Source organism: Aulonocara stuartgranti, assembly GCF_965226115.1.
Source record: "Aulonocara stuartgranti genome assembly, chromosome: 12".
NCBI classification, from domain to species: domain Eukaryota; kingdom Metazoa; phylum Chordata; class Actinopteri; order Cichliformes; family Cichlidae; genus Aulonocara; species Aulonocara stuartgranti.
The window spans coordinates 33,628,402-33,648,799 of record NC_138948.1 but is presented as its reverse complement, the minus strand read 5'-3'; the positions used below and the strand labels follow the sequence as shown (position 1 = coordinate 33,648,799).

General features: G+C 43.0%; 1 protein-coding gene across 1 annotated transcript; it reads left to right on the top strand.

The window, feature by feature from the left end:
* Nucleotides 1–31: 31 nt before the first annotated feature.
* Nucleotides 32–18,900, top strand: mxd1 (MAX dimerization protein 1). The gene is made up of 6 exons (XM_082553516.1): nt 32–1,010; nt 1,655–1,754; nt 8,976–9,005; nt 13,277–13,391; nt 13,580–13,739; nt 15,159–18,900. The coding sequence occupies exons 1-6, from the start codon at nt 944–946 to the stop codon at nt 15,353–15,355; spliced, it is 669 nt and encodes a 222-aa protein (XP_082409642.1). The 5' UTR covers nt 32–943; the 3' UTR covers nt 15,356–18,900.
* The last annotated feature ends 1,498 nt before the right edge of the window (nt 18,901–20,398 follow it).

Genomic DNA, 20,398 nt, shown 5'->3' with positions numbered 1-20,398 from the left:
AGGTCCACAGTTGAAGTAAGCGCTGAACCCTCTCTGCAATTGACGGTTTTAACGCCGAATAGGAGCTTGAGAGGTTATACTCAGTATCCAATCACATTGCAGCACCCAGAATCTTTGTACAGTACAGTAGAGAGCTGGTGTCCAGATCAACAAGCCACTATTTTGGAAGCTGTTTGACAAACAGTCACTCTTCTTCAGTTGATGTCAGTCGCTATCTGCGTTTCCAGCGAGACTTATCGCGCGTTAAACCGGCGCAAAACTAACCAGCCATAGCTCTGAACCGATAAGGTTGGATGACATCGTCGGCTGAACTTTAAAACAGCTAGCTCTTTTATATATATATATATATATAATTTTCACAAGGCAAGTGTCTAGCAACTGTACATGCTAACGTTCTTTTTTCACTGGCCGAAGCTTTTCCAAATACAACCGAGATAGCAAGAACTTTCCATATTTAATTTGACAGCTTAACATTGGCGCTAACGTTAGCCAGCCTTTTTTTCACCAAATAGAGCAATTCGGGGATTATTTTTGTATGTCACACAGCCTTTCGTTTTGTTTTTGTCAACAAGCCGTCTTTTCTCGAAGAGCCAACTATAAAGCTGACGATATTTAGCTGGCATTTTGACTTAAAAGGGAACAAAGTAACCTTAGCTCCTGAAGAAGTGTTATTAGTGTCAGCCCTTACTAGCCAGCTAACACCATATCCTTAATTTAACAACCACAGAGGAAGTTTGGCTTTTCGAACTGACTGGTGCTGCATTCAAGGCCTTTAACAGTGAAGGACCAACTCTGTAACGCGCTCTCTCTGGCTCTTTAAAAATAATAACTGACAGAACAGCGAGCTACCCAAGTGTGAAAAAGAAGCAGGACCCTGAAGCAGCCTGTGTACAGCCACGGAATTCCTTTTAGGATTGTTAAATTATCAGTGTTATTGTTTAAAATGGCGGCGATCGGAATGGTGCAGATGTTGATCGAAGCAGCCGAGTACCTTGATCGCAGGGAACGAGGTAAAGTATCATTGTATTCTTTTCTACTCTTTTCTTATTCACTCTGTGCAATGTAACATTAACACCCCTCCCCCTCCGAATCACTCGGATTTAAGCACACGTCGTTTGATGCGTTCCTAAATCCTGTTGCTTCCCATTATTATTCTTATTACATCAAACAATCAGGCCATGAAATAAATTCATAAATGTCGAATTTCACGCATCGATTCAGCAGGCTGCATCACCTGCCCCAAACAGGTGCTAATAAATATGTGATTGCAGGCGCATAATGCATACGTGTAAAGACAAACGGGCATTTGCATTCGCGATAATGAAAGAATGAATGCATATGTGGCAGATGTGCAGGGAGACATTGTTTTCGTGGACGCCCCTCCTTTCCTTCTGTTGTGGTTTGCTAGTGGGGTTTATTCCAGTTCAAGATGACATCATTGTCCATCCCGAGGAAGGGGGAAAGGGCTAAAAGATACTACTTGAGACCCATTCCCCGCATGCCTGCTAAAAAGCATAAGACATTGCTGCGGGATGCCAAAAGCTAAAGCTGAAATGTGACACATTGTGCAGTCTCTCCTTCTGTTCACTGTGGGTATATTTTCCATTGCAGGATTTCAGGACATGTGACCACTATGTTGTTTACTTGCTTGCAGAAGCTGAACATGGCTATGCCTCCATGCCGCCATTCATCAGCAGCCGGGAGAGGGAAAGTTTGAAAAGGAAAAGCAAAAGCAAGAAAAACACAAGTAGCAGGTAAAGGCAAAACTGTACATGCCTGATTGGTTTCCTGCTCTGCAACAAGTCGCCCATCACATCCCCACTTCAGGGGTCCCCCGCACCCCCCCCCCCCCCCCCTCTCTTCCCCTCCTCACTTCTTGGAGGATTAAGCCATTCTTCATCACACTAGTGTTTGTGTTTCAAGTCAAAATCCTTATTTGGTGCTTGTGATGTGAGGCTTGCTTTTTCATTTTTAAAATTTTTTTTTTTATGCATTTCTGTACTGTGCTTCCAGGTGGACACGCTAACTGCCCAAATTTAAAATGGCAGGAAGTGCAGTGAGTTCAGAGATAGCAGCCTCATCCCTATTTGCATAATTTGTTATATTCACAGCAACGCTGTTGAAACAGCGACTTTGTGCTCTTGGCCAAACATGGTCACAATCAAACATCCAAAGCTTTGAAAAGGGTTATGACTGCGAGACACTACCTTGTTGTTTTGACATCAAATAGTGACTGGGTCAGACACACTGTTACAAACACCAATCTAACTGCAAAGAAAAGACAGACAGGCTAGGCCAATTTTATAATCAAAATAACATGTTAATGCCTTTTACGTAATATATCTGCAAAAAAAATTGTATTTGTATGTATCTGATCATGTATTTTGCTGAGAGCTTATCCGTAGAAGCTTTCGGATTGTTACAGAAAATAAGTCAGCTCTCTGATCTTCCACTGTAAGCTATAGATACGGTTAGCGTCTGATCACCATATCTGCATTTCAGTCATTCCTGCACACTTTATGATGTTGATGAAGAATAGAACATAGGATTATGAATTATCTATTATCTTTTTTATCACTGACTGCCACAGTGAGAGCACAGCTGATGTCAGCTAATGTTTTAACTGTTAGAATTACCGCCTGCCTGTTGCATCTTTGTTTCTTCAACCAACACAAAATACCACAATACTTATAATAGTATTTTTCACGTATGTGTTTTACGTGTTCAGTTTTTAGTATACCTAATATAGTGAAAATATCAGCATTTATTTTCTTATTTTCTCATAGAATAACACTATCTGCAGTCAGTTTACTAATGGACAGTGTTCTTATCATGAATGTTTAGTCATTGGTAACCAGGTGACCCTTACTGCCTCATGTTGGTTTACCAGCTAGCTTTCAAGTTATGTTGCAGTTTTAGTGATCCCCATGCTTCCCCAGAGAGGATCTCTCCCAGGGTTGGACAGGCTCCAACTCCACCGTGTACAGCGAGTGACTACAGTTGTCCCTCTACCCTGAAGTTTCACTTGGAGATGGAAGACCTCTCTAAGCAGAATCTGCAGCACATAGAGAACTGGTTCAGCTCACTGACGCTGCATAGAAGAGCAAGAGCTAGTCTCACTAGCTGCATACTGAGTCGGTGGAGGTTGAGTTGGTACAAAGGATTAAAGACTTACTGGAGTAGCAGCTGATTGCATTGTTTAGTTATTTATTTGATTCGAAATATTTGCAGAGAAGAAAATTCTGATAAACAGTATTATATAATAAATAACCTATTATATGAGGTTGCCATGGGGTGCCTGTGCCATGCACCCCATGGCACAGGGTGCATGCGTACATGTTCAATCCATAGCTTGTATGAAAAAGATTTACTGTACGTAGGCTGAGTTAACATTTACATGATGTGCAGACTATGCCTTATCTGTCAGTGAAGTATTGATGGAAAAGCATCTACCAATGGTGGTAAAGGATTGTGTTGACTGACATATGACAGGGTGGCACATGTGCAAGAGGATAACCTATGCAACCAGAACCTGAAATATCTGCTGGTGTCCACCCATCAGCTCACCTTATATGTGGACAGGGCTTTAGAAGCGCTCCATAATCTGTCAACAGCACTGACATGCTGTATGCATAGGCCACTTTAGGTGTTGCTACCAAGTAATATTTTGTAATTCAGAGTCTAATGGCTAATTCATATATAACACTGCAGAAAAGGTCCTCTGATGTCACACGTATGTGTGAGTCTGTTAGGTTAAGATTACGTTTAGTCTTCCCCATGTGTTCTTTAAAGTATATGAGTGACAGATACAAACGTCATCCTGGCTTAAAGTCAATGACCCCACAGTAAGGAAAAGTGGGTCAGTCAAGGTGATGCAGAAGACATTTAAGTGAGTCCGGTGGTGGTGAGTCCGGGCTGCGCTTGTCTTCTAAGTGGACACTAGTCAATTTAGAGTCTCTAACCTGAATTCCGTAAATCAATGGTATGAGGACAGATTTGTGTTGCCTCCGCAATCCGTAGATCAATTTGCACTCTGCGATTGGACTCCAGTTTGCTGTCATGATCCTGTGTAGGAAGTTATCTCCTGTGTGTACAAACTTTACCAAAGAAAAGGCAGGTTTAAACTACTGCAGGTGATTGTTTCAACAGAGAGGATGAAGTAAATTAAAGGCTGTTGGAAACTGATCTTTGAGATAAAACAGTGACATCTAGGCACCTGCTTCTGTCCTTCAGTAAACACAAAACTGACATATTGTTGATCCCAACCTTTATGTGCCTTCTTTTCATTCAAACATTTTAAAAAAGCAGCAGATCAAAGAAGCAACTGATGAGAGCACCACCAGCTGTTTGCACAGATCCAGTAATTAATATAAATATTTTAAAGTGCTTGATGGTTCATATTGCATGAAGCTGCAATAAAAAGTTTCGATGCTACAGTTACAGAAGAGTTTCATAATACCTCTAAAAATATTTCAGAGACATGCTTTGTTGGTGAAACTGGTGTATCAGGTGTATTGCCATGAGGGTACACTGTTCATCCATTGTTCATCCGTCAGTGCAGAAAATATATGCTGGGGTGCATAATCTGCTTTGTGTAGGACTCATCTGATGTAGGATTGTAGGTATATTTTCTGGACTATCAACACTCTTTTCTACTCCTGTATTTGTATGGTTTTTGTAGCAGTTACATCTGCCTCTGATTTGATAGAAATCTAGACATTTTCCTGTTATTCCTGATCACTGGTATACTTTAAAAAAAAAAAAAAACATTGTGCGGTTTTCTGTAAGTGGCTGACGTAACTAAAAGTAAACAATAAAAGAGGGAAAACTAAATGTGCAATGGAGGAAATGAATTTGGAAGAAGTTGAGGTGCATCTTGTGACTCATAAAGCTGACCAGCCTGACTCTGGATGGTTAATCTAATAACTTTGTGGCCAAGAATTCAAGTGTAGTCAAAAGAAAACAGTTTAGCCAACTTATAGAAACCAGCATCATGTCTGAAATATACATTTCCTGTCTTATCTATACAGTTATGATGTTCATACTAAATATGGTGAAAGGTTTAAATAATGACATCTGAGTATGTCCCAGTAATCCCAGAAAGCCAATTACTCAGGCTTCAGACAGTTTTTTTCTACTCTGGGATCTTTATCATGTCAGAGAGTGTATGCAGCTCTGGTTGTGAGCATAGAAGCTTCACCAATCTGCTGATCAGTCAATGTCTTTATGAGGGACAGTTAATCGGAGGAAAGCTTAGTTCAGAAAATTGTGGTGTTAAAGGAGAAGAGCTAAAGACGGCTTGTTTCACAGTTAATGAAGTGATGGAGCTGCACTAAGGCCTGCTATAAGATAAATATGAATTTAGGACATTTTTTTTATATTCACAGCTGTGTATGATGTCAATGAGAGTGTTAATGTTTGTCTCTGACACAATCAAGTTTGATTGTGATCTCAGAAGCCCCACCCATTTCCTCTGCAAACCTTCTCTTCATGTGGGGCAATCACAAGAAAGTTGTGGGGTAGGGGAGCTAAAGCAGCTTCTTTCGCGTGGATTGTGAACTGAACGGCGGCACAAAGGCCCATTAGGAGAGATATGTGACCATTATTTTGAACTGTAAATTATGCAAAGCTCCTCTGGTCTAGAAATAAATATATGAAGCTGAAAATATACAGCATTGGTCCTCTTTATTAAAGGAAACAACTGCTTATTCATTACATCGAGCAGTATATCAGTTGATTTCGACAAAAGTGACTGGGACAAATTTGGAGTGTGCTACCATTTCTGCTGTGATTTCAAAAACACAGGGTGTAGAGTATTGAAAAGACGTGCTTCTAACTCAGATCATGTCCTAGCATGTGTAGACTTACTTGGTTTGTTGCTATTTCTGGTAAAAAAAAAAACCCAAAACAACCAAAAAACAACTTTTCGTTCACCAGCCTTTCCTTTTTCCATTTCCAGTTCTGAAGCATTTTTTTTCAGCTATTACTCATTGCTATTTAAGGGCAGCAGAATCACACGGCATTAATAAGGGTATCTCTGCAACGATGATTTGATGTAGTCGGATCTGACATTGTCTCTTGGTGATTAACAGTACAGAATAACCTGGGTTGATCTCTGCTGGAAAAGATCAAATCAATTAATTGGTGTTATTTGATCAGTTTTATGTTGTTTCTGCTGCTGATTCTGGTCAAATATAGGGCAGGCATTCATATTTGAATTTATACATATGCCCCTCCGGTTTCTGCCATTTCCCCCGAAGCGTAGATGTGTGAGTAGTAGTAGTGGGGGAGGGGACTCGCCATGTTTCTGGCGTGGACGTGTGCATGTGTGTCAGTAGTAAGGAGTCCACCCTCCCCCTCATTTCTCTCTCTGTCTCCCTCTCGCATTTCTCTCTCCTCACCTCCTCCATCCTTCTGTGTCTTTCCTGCTCTGCTCTCACTTTTGGCCGTCAGTGGAGAACAGCAGCGCCTCCATTACAGACAAGGAGAAAGAGTCCTCCCCCTCCTCACTCACAAACACACACATTCATACAATACGCAACTACAGTGCACTGTGGAAATTACACGAGGAGCTTGCCATAATCATTCTGCAGTCAACTGGTGCCTTTCGGTGGTCATCACGCCGTGTTGTTCAGGCTGATGCAGCTGAAAGAAAAGTGCGCTGGTGAATCGTTTGGCAGCAACTCTGTGATCCAGTATTTAACCTTCTGAGGACCTCTGAGGTGACAGTAGCTCATTTAGTGAGACTTGTTTGTTGTGTGTTTTCTCTATTTTTGGTCAGTGATTTCCTCTCCAAAAACAAATGTTGAGGTTGACCCACAAGCCAGTCTGTCACAAGGCTCTGTATAGTTCTGTGACAAAAAAGTACTTTCCCAAGATTCAGAAGCTTGTAGAACCACCTTTAAGCAATACCTCGAAGTAGCTGTCTCCTTATGACTTTATCTGTCTCTCACATCATTGTTGAGGAATTTTGACCTACTCGTCTTGACAGTATTGGTTCAGTTCATTGGGTTTGCAGGTATTTTTGATGCACTTCTCACTTAAGATTGCACCACAGCATTTCAGTAAGGTTGAGATCTGAACTTTGACACTGCAGAATCTTAATTATTTTCTTTTTAGTCGTTCTGTTTGAGCCAAGCTTTATCTGTCAGACAGATGGCCTCACATTATAATTCACAATACTTTATTATACAGAGAAATTCATGGTTGACTGAGTGATTGTAAGGTGTCCAAATCCTGTGCCTGCAACATAAGTCCAAGTCAGCACCCCTCTATAAGTTAATATGTGGTCTTTGGGCTGGCACTGTGTAGTATAGCCAAACATCTCCAATTTGGTCTCATCTGTCTAAAGGACATTGTTTCAAAATTGTTTGGGTTTGTTCAGGTGCAACTTTGGGACCCTAAACTGTGCTCCTATGTTCTTTTAGGGGAGAGAAGAGACTTTCTCCTGTCAGTCTTTCCAAATCAACCATATGTTCATTCTTTTTTGAACTGTACTGTTATGAACTTTAATATTTAACATACTAACTGAGGCCATTAGTTTCTCTGAGCACTGCACAGAGGGAATTTGCTGGGCCATCTACTCTTCGAAAGATTGTGGCCCTGTGTTAACACACACCTGAGTGCTCCAGCCCAGCAAACTGCAAAAACCTCAGCTTTTATAGAGGTGCTCACACTTGGAGATGATCAGTTAAACAAATGCATTTAATTAGCAGCACCTGGCTGCTGTTTAAGATCTTAGTTCCTATGCAAGCAGAAAATGTGTGTATTTAGTTTTCTCCTGTGGAAACCTTCTTTTTCATATGACTGTACTTTAAGTAACTAGAACAGTGATGGAGTTGGAAATTAGCATAGCATGTCATCTTAAATATTGCTTCTGCATGAGTGGTGGCATAGGTGTGTTTGGTAAAGTAGCAGAGAGCTATGAGGTGTCTCAGAGCCTGAAATCTAGCCTCAGTGAGTGGGATCACTTCCCTGCCAGCTCTGTTATGTCACTAGCGGCTGTCTGCCCCATACAGGAATGTACACTGGCTAGAGGGGGCCAAGTGACAGAGAGAACACCCAAAGCGAGTGGCAGAAAGACAGCCACACACATGCTGCAGTGACACGCTGCGACACAGTGAAAATATGGTCAACCCCAAGCTTTAAACCCAGGTTTGGCCCAGCAACTGAGATTACACACGAGGGGGCACCTTTGAGGTTGTGTTTGTGTGTATGTGTGTAGGCAGGACAGTGCATTAGTTTGCAGAGCTGGAAAAATGCAGAGGCTATTTTGGGATTCAGCATGGGGGTGGATGGTGGGGTTCAGGTGGAGGTTGAGTAGCGTTCAAGAATGTAGAGGGGATCTTCTTCTCTGCTCGTGACCTGCTCTCCTGTTTATCCTTTCTCTCACAGGTCAGACACATTTCTACCAAACCCTACACTTGACCCCATTTCTGTGTGTGTGTGTACGTGTGTGTGTGTTACAGATAGAGAGATGTTTTAATACTGCAATGACAGAGTCATGCTGGCCGCGAGCACACCTCTATCTCTCATTTTACCTTCACTGTGTTCTCCCCACCCCCACTCTGCTCAGGCTTGCATGTACAATGGATAATCAGGCAATATGAAGGGACAGAGTCCCATCTACTCCTGTTTCTGGTTACTGTTACTATGTTTACCGTCGGGCCTCCTCATCACGTATCTGTGTACGAGTGTGGTTCTTAAAAAAAGCTTCCACCATGAAACAGGCCTCAGGCATAAGAACACCCAGGCTTTTCTTCATTTTTTTTCTGTCTTTTTTTCCCTCTTTGAATCTTATTTTGTAAGCAGCTCCGGCTGTTCACAGACTCCCACACAACCCTTTCTCTCGTGCTCCCTCCTCTGCCTGGATTGCGGTGCATGTGGAGAAGGGGAAGCCTTAGCTTTTTTCATTTTAATCAGTGGCTTTTTTATTATGTCTGATTTTTCACATGTGTTTTGTTTTATCTCTGCAGGTCTACACACAACGAAATGGAAAAGAACAGGTAAAAAAAAAGAAATCAAATCTCTCTGTGTGTTTGTGTTCTTCAATCCATGAAAATATCAATTCACGCCACCCCATGCCCTCCCACACTGAGGAAGTCTTTAAATTAGTTCAGTGCCAGTTCAGGTCCTGTAACCTGTAACATAATCTGAAACCTTTTTGAAAGAAGGTACATTTTTTAAAGTTCCAGATCTAAGGTGAATGCTCTCAGAGTGACTATCAGGATTTTAAAATTGTAGTAGGCGAATCTCTGGTGATGTGGTGTGACGTGTTCGTTGGTCCTCTTTTATGAGCCTGCTTACATGCATGAGTGGGCGATCAAAAGAAAAGCAGCGCGTATGTAGACAGGTGAAGCTGGACCTCAACTTTTTATCAGGTGAATTATTGAGCGCGATTCAGTGGAATCCTCGGGTTTATCGGTGAAGCCGCACAGCAGACCCGTGAGAAGCAGGATCCCTTCTGCATATGGATGGGCCCGACGTAGGTCAGATGCACATTAAACAGGCTCACATCACGCGCCTTTCTGGTGGATTAAGAAACCTACAGTTACGAACTAAGGCTGACGGCTCGCCTGTTGCATGAATGCACAAATTGCAGAGAAACTAGTTGAGCTAGATTACAGTCCTGAATAAACCTTACCTTTTCTCTTTTGGCGCGTTGCATCGTGAAACAAAAGCACAAGTTTTATTTGTGTACTGCCCTGTTAGCTTATGTAAGAGGTAAGCTGTATAACCCGTGATAAGCAGAAGGGAGACGTGGCATATCTAGACATGGTGGACGTGTTGTTTTTTGTAAACTCGTAACTAATCAAGTTTGAATTTAGGTGATAAGGGGGTAATGAGAATAAAATGAGCTTTATGGTGTAGTTAAGTAATTTCTTTTGAGGGGGATGGAAGTTATGATGAACAAAAGGAACTAAGGAGAGAATCGTTTCATGCTTGAACAGAGCCACTGTTTTGTCACGGTGCCCTCCTGACGCTGATGAGATGAACGACGGGGTCACGGTTGTATCAGGTGGCTCACTGTGCTCTCTGGCTCCTGAGAGCAGCCGATCTAGTTTCAGTGCTGCACAACTTGGTTGTCTTGACAACATTTTGGAGAGCATTCATTCATGATAATTTGGTTATGTAATGGAAATAAATGTAAAAGTTATCAGAGGAGATGGTTTACTAGCAAAAGGGTGGAGGTGAAAACATTGAACGGTTAGAGTTAGGTACTGTTGAAACTGTCATGACGCTCGTTAATCAATTCTGCTTCCTGAATTTGCTGATTTTCTTTTAGCTTATGTGAACATAAACTGTCCCAACAATTGATAAAAGCCATTTTTGGATGATTGTAAAGTCCTCAGTTTACATATGTAAAGCAATAGGAGTCATATTTTGATACAGTCTCTGTCACTCTCTGAGCTAGATGATCCAAACCAGCCGCTCAGTGGACAGGCTGAGCCCTCTATGTGTTTGTGGACACACCTCATACCCTGCAGTAAAACACAATTATGACCACTAGAGAACCTACTTAGTTAGTTTCTCCCACCACTAACGTGATGATGGAAAGCCATCAGTGGCGAGTAGTAAATTAGTCACAGCAGCCCACTGCTAGGAAAGCCTCAGGAGTGCAATGAGACCCAACCTCCCTTCCATCAGTATTGGCTTGGTTAAATTACTCACTGTTAGAGGTCAGAGGGCAAGAGCCCTGAAAGCGAGGTGATTTACTGCTAATCAGGCAAAGTGCACCAGCTGACCTAGTTGGGAGAAACCATTTTGGGTCAAAGGGGTGACGACAGCTGCAACTGCTTTGAGTATAACAAACTGAGGCGGCGCATTCACCTCATTTTGGACCAGACACATGCATTCAGGTCAGTCGTATGCAAGTGTGAAACAAGGCCAGAGAAATGTAGGCTGTGGCCTGAGGCTGCAGCTCCACATTTACTGTATAGTTACCTATTGACACAGTGAACCAGAATAACCTGTCACTGGAATAGCTGTGTGTTAGGACCACGCCGTAGTGTTTCTCTGAATCGCCATGTGACTCGTGCTGTTTGAGTCTGCTCTCTGTCAGTGTTTAACAAACATTAGCCAGCCCTTATTATGTCAGAACAACACAGGCCGGACCATTTCCATGTTATGTAATGACAGTCTGCATGTCCTTTGGACTGAGTCAGCTGAGAAGCAGGCACTTGGCTTCAGCTGTTTTGTATGTGCGTGCAAAAGCTCTGCTCGCCGATTGTGTGTTTATCTTTTTAAAGGGCAAGGGGTTGAGAATATATTTGTGCGCTTCCACTGCCCAGAGTCAAATCAGCCTCGTAGCTCTCCATGCGCACCATTTGAATAAACTCTTTCCGGCAGTGACGCTCACGTTAGGATTATTTGCAGCAGACAATAAGTGAGCGGCTCAGCCGGCCAGCCCTTCAGCTGCACAGTCAAAAAAAAAGAATAAAAAGAAAGAAAGAAAACAATTTTTACACTCATTCTCAGGAAGAGTCTGACGTACACACGCCCACTCGCTCAGGCAAACACAAGCGCACAGACACGTACACACTGTGACGAGGCTGGAGGTGTGTGTTGTGTAACAGCGGGGTCAAGTGGTCACCAACACCCACCAGACCTTAGAAATTGCCAAGGCTGCCAGCATAGAGGGGCTGAGGGGCATACAGGTGGAAACAGAGGCTGTGAACTGTGTATAGGTGTGTGTGACTGGGGTATAAAGGGAAAGTGACATCAATCATCAGTTGCAGTTCTGAATATATGGTGCAGATGGCTTTCTGGTTTTCTTCTTGTTTAAGAGGACCGTTGGCGCACATCCTGTCGAGCTCTATTATGTAATAGTTAACACACTGCTGACTTCCTGAAACATACAGGGCGCCTCTTTCCGTTTGCTCCTACCTTTATACTCTTTGATCCCAAAGGTTGCATTAAAGAGGAGAAAGGGTTTAGTGGCTCCAGTCTGACAAATACTTGCAGTAATGACACCTGGTTGATGAGGCCTGAAGAGTACAAAGGCAGTTCACTGCAGCTTGTTCCTCATATTTGCTTTGATGCTAGGAACTTATCGGCTGGTATTGCTTCAGCACACGCAAATCTCCTCTTTGAACTAACTCAATTTGTGTGAAGTGGACAAAAAATTCCACCCTGACTATGACAGTTACTGTCACAACAAGGAAGTATTCCCACTCTATTTAATGCTTTAACTTCCTGCTGAAACAGAAAGGATCCACTGCTGCTTGTAATCACCTGCAACAAGTAGAGACAAGACATACCACAGATGAGGGAAAAAAAAAAAGAGTCCTGTCCTCACAGCAGTCTGGCGCAGAAATGCTAATTGGTCCTAATTATCTGGCCATGTCACTGTGCAGTAGTCATGGATACATATTACATCACTTTAGGATTTGGTTTGTTGTGTTTTTTAAGACTGCCGTTAAACTTGTCTAAATGTGAGCATTCAGAATATGCGTGCTACCAATGAAGTAAAAGTATACCTGGATAGAAAAACTCAATGGAACTCCATCAGTCATGGATTGGCCAGTACTTCAATAATAAGTCCAACATTGTTAAAGCAGTGTGGGATTGTGTTGGCAGAGAACAAGAGGCAGCCAACATCCAAAGAGCTTTGAATGTCATTCAGGAAGCCTGGAGAACTATTCCTGAAGAGTACTTGAAGAAAGACAGGAAGCCGTGCCTAAGGCAGTTCAGGCTGTGTAGAGGAATAAAGGAAGGTGTATTGGCTTTCAGACTCATTAGAATTGTCCAACACTGATTTTGCCTAATATACTGTATTTCCATGTGTGTTTGCACGTTTGCATAAGTCATTTCACCTATTTCCCATGTTCCTAGAAAAGTCTAATGACACAAGACTGATTCGAGGCTTGTCAGAGTAAAAGATGGCAAAAAAACGCTGCCGTTATAATTCACCTGTTCATTTGTCAGTATTTGGAGAAATGTAAACACAGTCCTTTCAGGGCTCTTAGTATGAAGACAAAATCTCCCCTGGATGTATTTTAAGAGGTTGCTTGTTTCCCCTCAGTGAAAAATCTGAGGTCCTTGAAGCCCAATCATCCAAGTGAATTTTAAGTAAAAGGTCAATTTCAATACAAGAGTAGAAAAAAACAGGATAGTTTAAGATATTTGCATTCAGCTTTTCAAAGCTCAGGTAAAGACTAGTTTTTATCAGGGATTTTCAGATTTCAGTGGCCTACCTTCTTGTTTTGTTTTTGCTTTTTGTTTTTCTGTACATTTAATAGCATCTTCCACCTTCATTTTTATCTTTCCTCTTCAGACGGGCACATCTACGACTGTGTTTGGAGCGCTTGAAATCCCTCGTTCCCTTGGGACCAGATGCTAACAGGCACACCACCCTCAGCCTGCTGATGAAGGCCAAAGATCACATCAAGGTGCGTGGATGTGCGCATGCACCACTCACCTAATCGGTGTGAAGAGGGCAATTTGTTGACCGCTGCGGTTGCTGAGTGTGTTAGTAATTGCGTGTTTCAGTAGCTGATAAGCTGCTGTGGACACGTACACAGGAGCAGATTAGGAGCTGTTCATGAAGCACGCCGTTTTCTCTCCTTCTTCCTTGCAGAGGTTGGAGGAGGGCGAGAGGAAAGCTCAGCACACTTTGGAGCAGCTACAACGGGAGCGGAGACACCTGAGGAGGCGTCTAGAGCAGCTGGGAGTGGAGAGGACCCGCATGGACAGCACCGGCTCCACTCAGTCCTCTGATAAGTCCGACTCTGACCAGGGTGAGGCTGCACACAGGCAGAGCTGTGGCCAGCTCAGACGACTTTGTTACCACCACATGCTTTTATTCATGTCACTCTTCACATGTTTCATGTCTGGAACCTCCGGGCAAATATTCAGATGGTTTAACATCTTCTCTCAAAGCACATGAAAAAAATATGGAGGTGAACCGTTGTGCAGGAAGTTCAGAATAGGCATCATTTTATTGTTCTTGTGTCAGGTATTGTCTTCATCATCATCACTAAACACAATCTTCCACAGTGCAAAGTAAAGCGTCTTAGTAAATACACTGCTTATAAAAACACACTCATCAGATCTTAATGTGAAAAAAACATTCTGGATATCTATACTGATGTGGACGAGGTAAAGTGTTAGGAATGAAAGGATGCTACATTTCTTGATACAAACAAAAGTGATCAACCTACAGAGCGCTCAATTTAATAATACCCCAAAAATCCAAGTGAAAAAAAATTATGCATCAAACGCCTCCGTTCTGACAAATGTCATTGCAGCAACTCCAAATGATACTCAGCAGTTTATACTGAGTGCCATTTATGTGGCATTCATTGTTGTTTAGTCATATGGTTAATGTCCTCCCTCCAAAGCAAATGATGTAAAAGAGGAAAGAAGAAACATGGAGAAGTAATAGTTTGTGGATCATATGCATGCTTGATGATATCAGGGCATGCTTCTAATGAGACAACAGATGATGTCCTGTACATTTCCTCCCAGGTCTGGACCAGGACGTCCCTGATCTCCTGCTCTCATCTGTAAAAACACACAGGGCGACAGTGGTGGACATGCCAAATCTGCTACTCTATGGCAAATGCCAATCAGCTCCACAGTGCTGTGTAGTTAGCACCAGGCCCAGTGGGAAACCTCAGTCCGCGCTCAATGAAGTCTGATTGTTTGGTCAGACACATTCACTCCAGCGGCCTGTTTGGAAGTCATTTGTAGCTCTGACAGTGCTCCTAGCACAAATGAGCACTGTCAGTGTTCACTTTTTCTTTTCTTTTTTTGTCTATTTGGACCGGGTTACAGGGACATGACATCAAACAACCTGAATGCATTAAGTCACTCAATAAAAGAGCAAAATCAAAAACCTTTAAATGGTTAAAATGAAAACAGATCTGTGCATGTGTCACCCTTATGCTGTGTAGCTTTGTCCCTGTTGTTTAAAGGGGATTTTAAATACAGGAAAAAAGAGCTTTTGCAGGATGTGCAGAGCAGGGAGTTACCAGCTGCTGCTGCTGCTGGCTGTACAGGTTCCACCATTAACTCGCACTAGTTGTTTAATTAGTGTTACTAGTAATAATAACATCCTCTCTATAAGTGGAGAAACTTGAGTAGATGAATAATATGACATAGTTGTCATTCAGCTCTTTAATGGTGTCGTGTTTGTGTTCTTGTTGTTCAAACAGAGGACCTGGATGTGGACGTGGAGGGGATGGACTACCTGCTGGGTGACTTGGAGTGGAGCACCAGCAGCGTGAGCGACTCAGGGGACGAGCGAGGCAGCCTGCGCAGCAGCTGTAGCGATGAGGGCTACTCCAGCGCCAGCCTGCAGCACGTGCAGGACACTCAGGAGAAGGCTAAGCAGCTGGGCTGCAGCCTATAAACAGCACTCGTCACTGACCCAGCACCCACCTCTTTCCCTCAGCCCCCTCACCACTCCTTGGTCCCGCTCCGACCTCACCTCCCCTTCCTGCCCTTCTTCCTCCCTCTTTACCAGGACTGACCAAGTCTGAGGCCCCTCCTCCAGCTGGGCCTCCGCGGACTTCCTGTCTGCACACCGACTTCCATTCAGACTGCAACACCTCCAAGACATCCAGCCCATCATCAGCGGTCAGTCTTTAGGGTGTCCCCCGCTCTGCTCCGCACCGATAATACGAGCGGGACGTCAAAGACACTCCACCCCCCACAACCACCCCTACCCCCATCCGACAAAAAAAACACAAAAACAGAACACAACTTTCAGCCAGAGAATGTTACCACACAATGTCCCACTGCCTCTTTTTCTATGCCTCAAGAGCCATGGGAAGCACTTATGAGATTTCACCCATACTTCACACACATAACATCAACTCGCACGTACACACACATACACACACAGACCGCTCCATCTCTCCCAAAGGTGTGATGCTGACATGGTGCGGGGCTTTTTTTGTTTATTTTTTTGCTTTTGCGTCCCGCTCACCGGTCGACCGTATGTGCATGGTACTTTGCACTTAAAATAGCTTTTTTTGTAAACAAAACTATCACCTTTTTCAAACACTGTCCCTTAGCAAAGCCCCACCCAACCCTCCCGCTGCAGCAATGCCACCAGATGAACTGAGTGTTTGAAAAACATGTCAGTCGGCAGACTTTGTGGACACTAAACTAGAGCGCGCGCGTGTGTGTGTGTGTGTGTGTGTGTGTGTGAGTGATGTTAAACTGTCGACAGCAATACGTCCCTCAGTACTCGGGCTTTGGCAGGCAGGCTCGCAACTGCCCTGTAATCTTTTGTCCACGCCTGCCCTTTAGAGCAAAAAGTAACAGAAAAACCGACAAAAAAGAAAAAAACAAACAAAAAAAATTGTGCAGCATGAGATTGTGACTGGGGAGGGTTTTCAGGGGTGGGTTTGATTGTTTTTATGCCGCTCTCTGATGACGGGGCATTTATTTTATTTTTTTCAAACATCATCCCTTTCTTATGTGTGCTTGTCATGGATATTATGAACACCAGCCACTGGGCCCAATACTGGTACGCTCTGGCGGGTGTTGGTACGTTTTTGTACACTACTTCTTCACTGCCCCATTCACCAGGTATTAAACAGGAAGGGAATCTACTGAGAGCACATTCCACTTATGTAAAGAAGACAGGCAGGTGAGGCTGAGAGCATTATTTCATTACTTGTTGTTGTTTTGGTTTGCGAGTGGATGTTCCTACCAGTTATTTATGAAGAGAGTCCAGTTTGAGATGAAGTGAATCACTCGGAAATACAAATGGTCGGCTTTGACTTTTCAACGGGAGCGCGCACACACACACACACACACACACACACACACACACACACACAGGATCTCTCTTTCTCTCTGCTCACAGCTAAACTAAATCAGTTTTCTCTCCCTCGCCTTGCCTTCATAGCTATTTATTGTTTTAGCAGAAATATATACCTTTTAATGTAAATAGTTTACAGAAAGAAGTGTCTATCAGCAGATGTATTTATTAGATAAATCTATAGATGAATATACAAAAACAATCTATTTAATTAGTTATAGCTTATGTTCTTCTTGTGAGGTTTGAGAGTTTCCTATATGTAGTTTGTTTGCACAGCCTAGTCAATCCATAAAATATTGAGAAATGTCTCTTTGTGCCTCGAGGCTTTAGTGTCTGTCTGAATTCAGCACGGTGCTCCTAGGAAGTGATTTCTTTGTGGCTGATTCTGATTTTTCTTTTAGCCATTTTCGAAGCCCATAAGAGAAGGATAATGGGACAAAAAAACTGAAGAACTTAAAAAAGAAAATGATTAGAAAGTAGAAAAAGCGAGAGGAGCAGGTGTCCGGGTCAAGCGCAGTGGCGCTGCCGGTTCACCTCCCAACACCCCTTTCCCTCCCCCACGCCCGTGCCTCAGACAAAATGGCTCTTGAGCCTTGTGAGATTTTTTTTCTTCTTCTTTTTCTTTTTACCCCACCTCTTCCTCCTCCTCCTCCTCCTCTTCGCGTGTGGTTCCCAGTCATCACGGGCAGGGACAGGAGCGCAGATCTGTTGTCGTTTCTTCTGAATGTACGCGTTATCAACCCCTGCAGTCGTAGCAGCACGGTGCCAAAAGAAGCTCCCTGCGTGTTGTGCATGCGCCACTTGCAGATCTCAGTTTAAAGCATGATGATGGTACGCCAAAAAACACAAAAACACAAAAAAAAGGAGGAAAAAAAAGGAAAGCAGAAAAATAGATATGAGATTGTTTAGTCGTTGAGTGTCGAACGCTGCTTATTTTTGTCCAAACGGAGAGGGACTGTGCAGCCACGCTAACCAGGTGGGGGTTGGGGGGGTGGGGGTGTTGAAAAGTAGGTGTGAGTGGGCAGGTGTGTTCACTGTAATGCCATCTGTCGGTGCATACGTGTGTGTACAGTATGTGAGCGTGTGTGTGTGTGAGTTTACTGCATTATTGTCTTCAGAGATGTATTTTTTTGGTAGTAGAGGGTGGGTGATTTTAAAAACATTGTAAATCCATGTTTCTGTTTATTTGTTTTATTTGAAGAAGAGCATTAATGTCTTTCTGTGGTAGCCACCATTTTTTTTTCTCTCCTCCCCATCCATCGTCTCATTTCTGTCTTCCACTAATCTCCGTGTGTGTGTGTGTGTGTGTGTGTGCGTGTGTGTGTGTTTGTGCCATGCAACCATGTGTGAGCAATACACCCTCCTCCACATGCTGCGTTGGCATCAGTGGTTCAGGCAAAGTGTGTGTGTGTGTGTGTGTGTGTGTGTGTGTGTGTGTGTGTGTGTAGCTGGGCAGTGTACTGTATGTGTCAGTGATCACATCGCACCCCTCTCACTTCCAGTACAAAGACCCTGGTGCTCTCAGCATCTGCCTTAAGAAGCAGGTGTGGAATCTCTCAAAGAACAAGACTACAGTTAGACCAGTTGTTTAAGCTACAGCTTTCCACATCAGGGGAAAACTCACGTTCATGTGTATATTTGGCTTTTCTTTTCTTTTTTTGCACACTTTTATCCCTGCATACAAAGCGGCTCAAAACGGACACACCTGTTACGGCCTAACAGACGCATACAGTGTGTTTACGACAACAGCGACGTGCATCACAAAGGTCATTCCCTTCTTTTCTTCTTCGTGACGGGTCTCAGGCGTGGTGCTCTCATCGCATTAGACACAAAACACACAAGACAACACCCCCTCGTCACGGCTCCATCGAACATCGTCGTCACCTCCTGCCTTTCTTCTCAGAAAGGTCAAACGTCTGTTTGCTGAATAATAACATTAAGGTTTGTGCACTTAACTTTTTAAGAAATTGGAGAATTTGGACACTGTCTTCTAAAGAAATCTCTTCAAATGTAAGAGAGGGGAGAAACAGCCCCCCTTTGATAATGAATCGTTGAGCAGCAATTTATATTTGCCAGTGATATTAAAATGAATTAAACATTTGAAACCCTTGTTTACCTACCTATCTCCTTGTCGTGGTCTTTGTTCATGGTTTGTGATTATTAAGCATACGGGACGAGGACAAATGGAGGCTGTCAGGGGAAATCCAGCCCACCGGTTTCTCATACAATGGGTAATTTTCACGTAGAGGTTGAGTAGACGGTAATGAGGAGCATTTTTTTTGTGTGTGTGTGTGAAGATAATATAAAAAGAAAGCCTTAGCAGGGGCTTGATCCTCGCCAGCCATCCATTGTGTTCCAGAGTAATCTGTTGGCCAAATCCCATGTTTGTGTGATCACCGCCATCTGACTGCTGCTCTACAGGCAACACACACGAAGCTAGAATGGAAAAAGAAAGAGGGGGATGGGTTTCCTGAAAAGGCTGCATCCCTTCATGCTGCATCTAATGCAAGTCCTCTCCACCCTTTGCATCCACAAACAATCACAGTTCATGTTGTAACTGACCAACAAGTACCTTGACCTATCATGGCAGGAAAAGCATGGTAAATGTCGAATTGTTCAACAGTAACTCAACCTCTTTGAACACACAACATGTCGACTCTTAAGCCAGCCAGAAGACCACATCAGGGGCCACTCCTGTCAACTAAGAACACAAAACACTGGCTACAGTTCACACGGGCTTACCGAAGTTGGATACTTCTCTGCGCACCAACTGAACATCATGGAAAGGCCTGCCTGAGTGTTGTTAGTGACCACATCCATCCCTATATGGCTGGCTGCTTCCAGCAATATAACCAGCCACAGTGGAAATGCTATCATATCATGTCAACACAGACCAAAACGTCTGAGGAATGTTTCCAGCACCTTGTTGAGTCTATGCCACTATTAATGCAGTTCTGAAGGCAAAGGGGGGTCCAACACATTACTAGCAATGTGTAACTAATTAAGTATGTTATGCTGACACAGATCTTTTAGTGACAAATCCCATCTACACCAGGCTTCCCAAACTTTATGTGATGTACTAATATATCAAAATGCTAATGACTGAGCTGAATACCAATGTTAACATTTGAAATCCTTAGGTCATTTTTTTTATAAATGAACACAATACTTTTAACAGGAAATTTGGTAAACTCTGGCAATTTCTGTGAATGTACAACAAAAACCAATTCTGAGCAATACGCTAACATAGGCCAGCAGACTGACTTGGATAATTTACTCACCTTATGTGGATACGGTTTTTCTTGTCAGGCCTATAACTACACTTCAGTAGAGAACTGAAAAAAAAAAACCCTCTGTGTTTGAGAACTGTGGATTTGTGAATTTCTGTGGTTTTGAAATACATTTTCCATGTACCATTCTTGCTTCTTATAGAATCCCTGCTGTTTTATGCATATGTTTTTCCTATAACAAGTCTGGACTGCAGGTATGCCAGTTTAGCATCCAGGCTCTTTGGAGTCAGGCTGCTGGAATGCATGCAAAATGTGGCTTGACATGGTTTCACTGAAATTAAGCCCTTCCTTAAAAAAATGCAATTTGAATGGTGCTCCAAACCGTGCCATT

Bases quoted from the DNA above. Each gene is read 5' to 3' on its own strand.
- mxd1 (XM_082553516.1), top strand. From the start codon at position 944: ATGGCGGCGATCGGAATGGTGCAGATGTTGATCGAAGCAGCCGAGTAC. The intron at 9,006-13,276 runs GTAAAAAAAAAG...TTTCCTCTTCAG, and splicing joins AACGAAATGGAAAAGAACAG to ACGGGCACATCTACGACTGT. The intron at 13,392-13,579 runs GTGCGTGGATGT...TCTTCCTTGCAG, and splicing joins AGGCCAAAGATCACATCAAG to AGGTTGGAGGAGGGCGAGAG.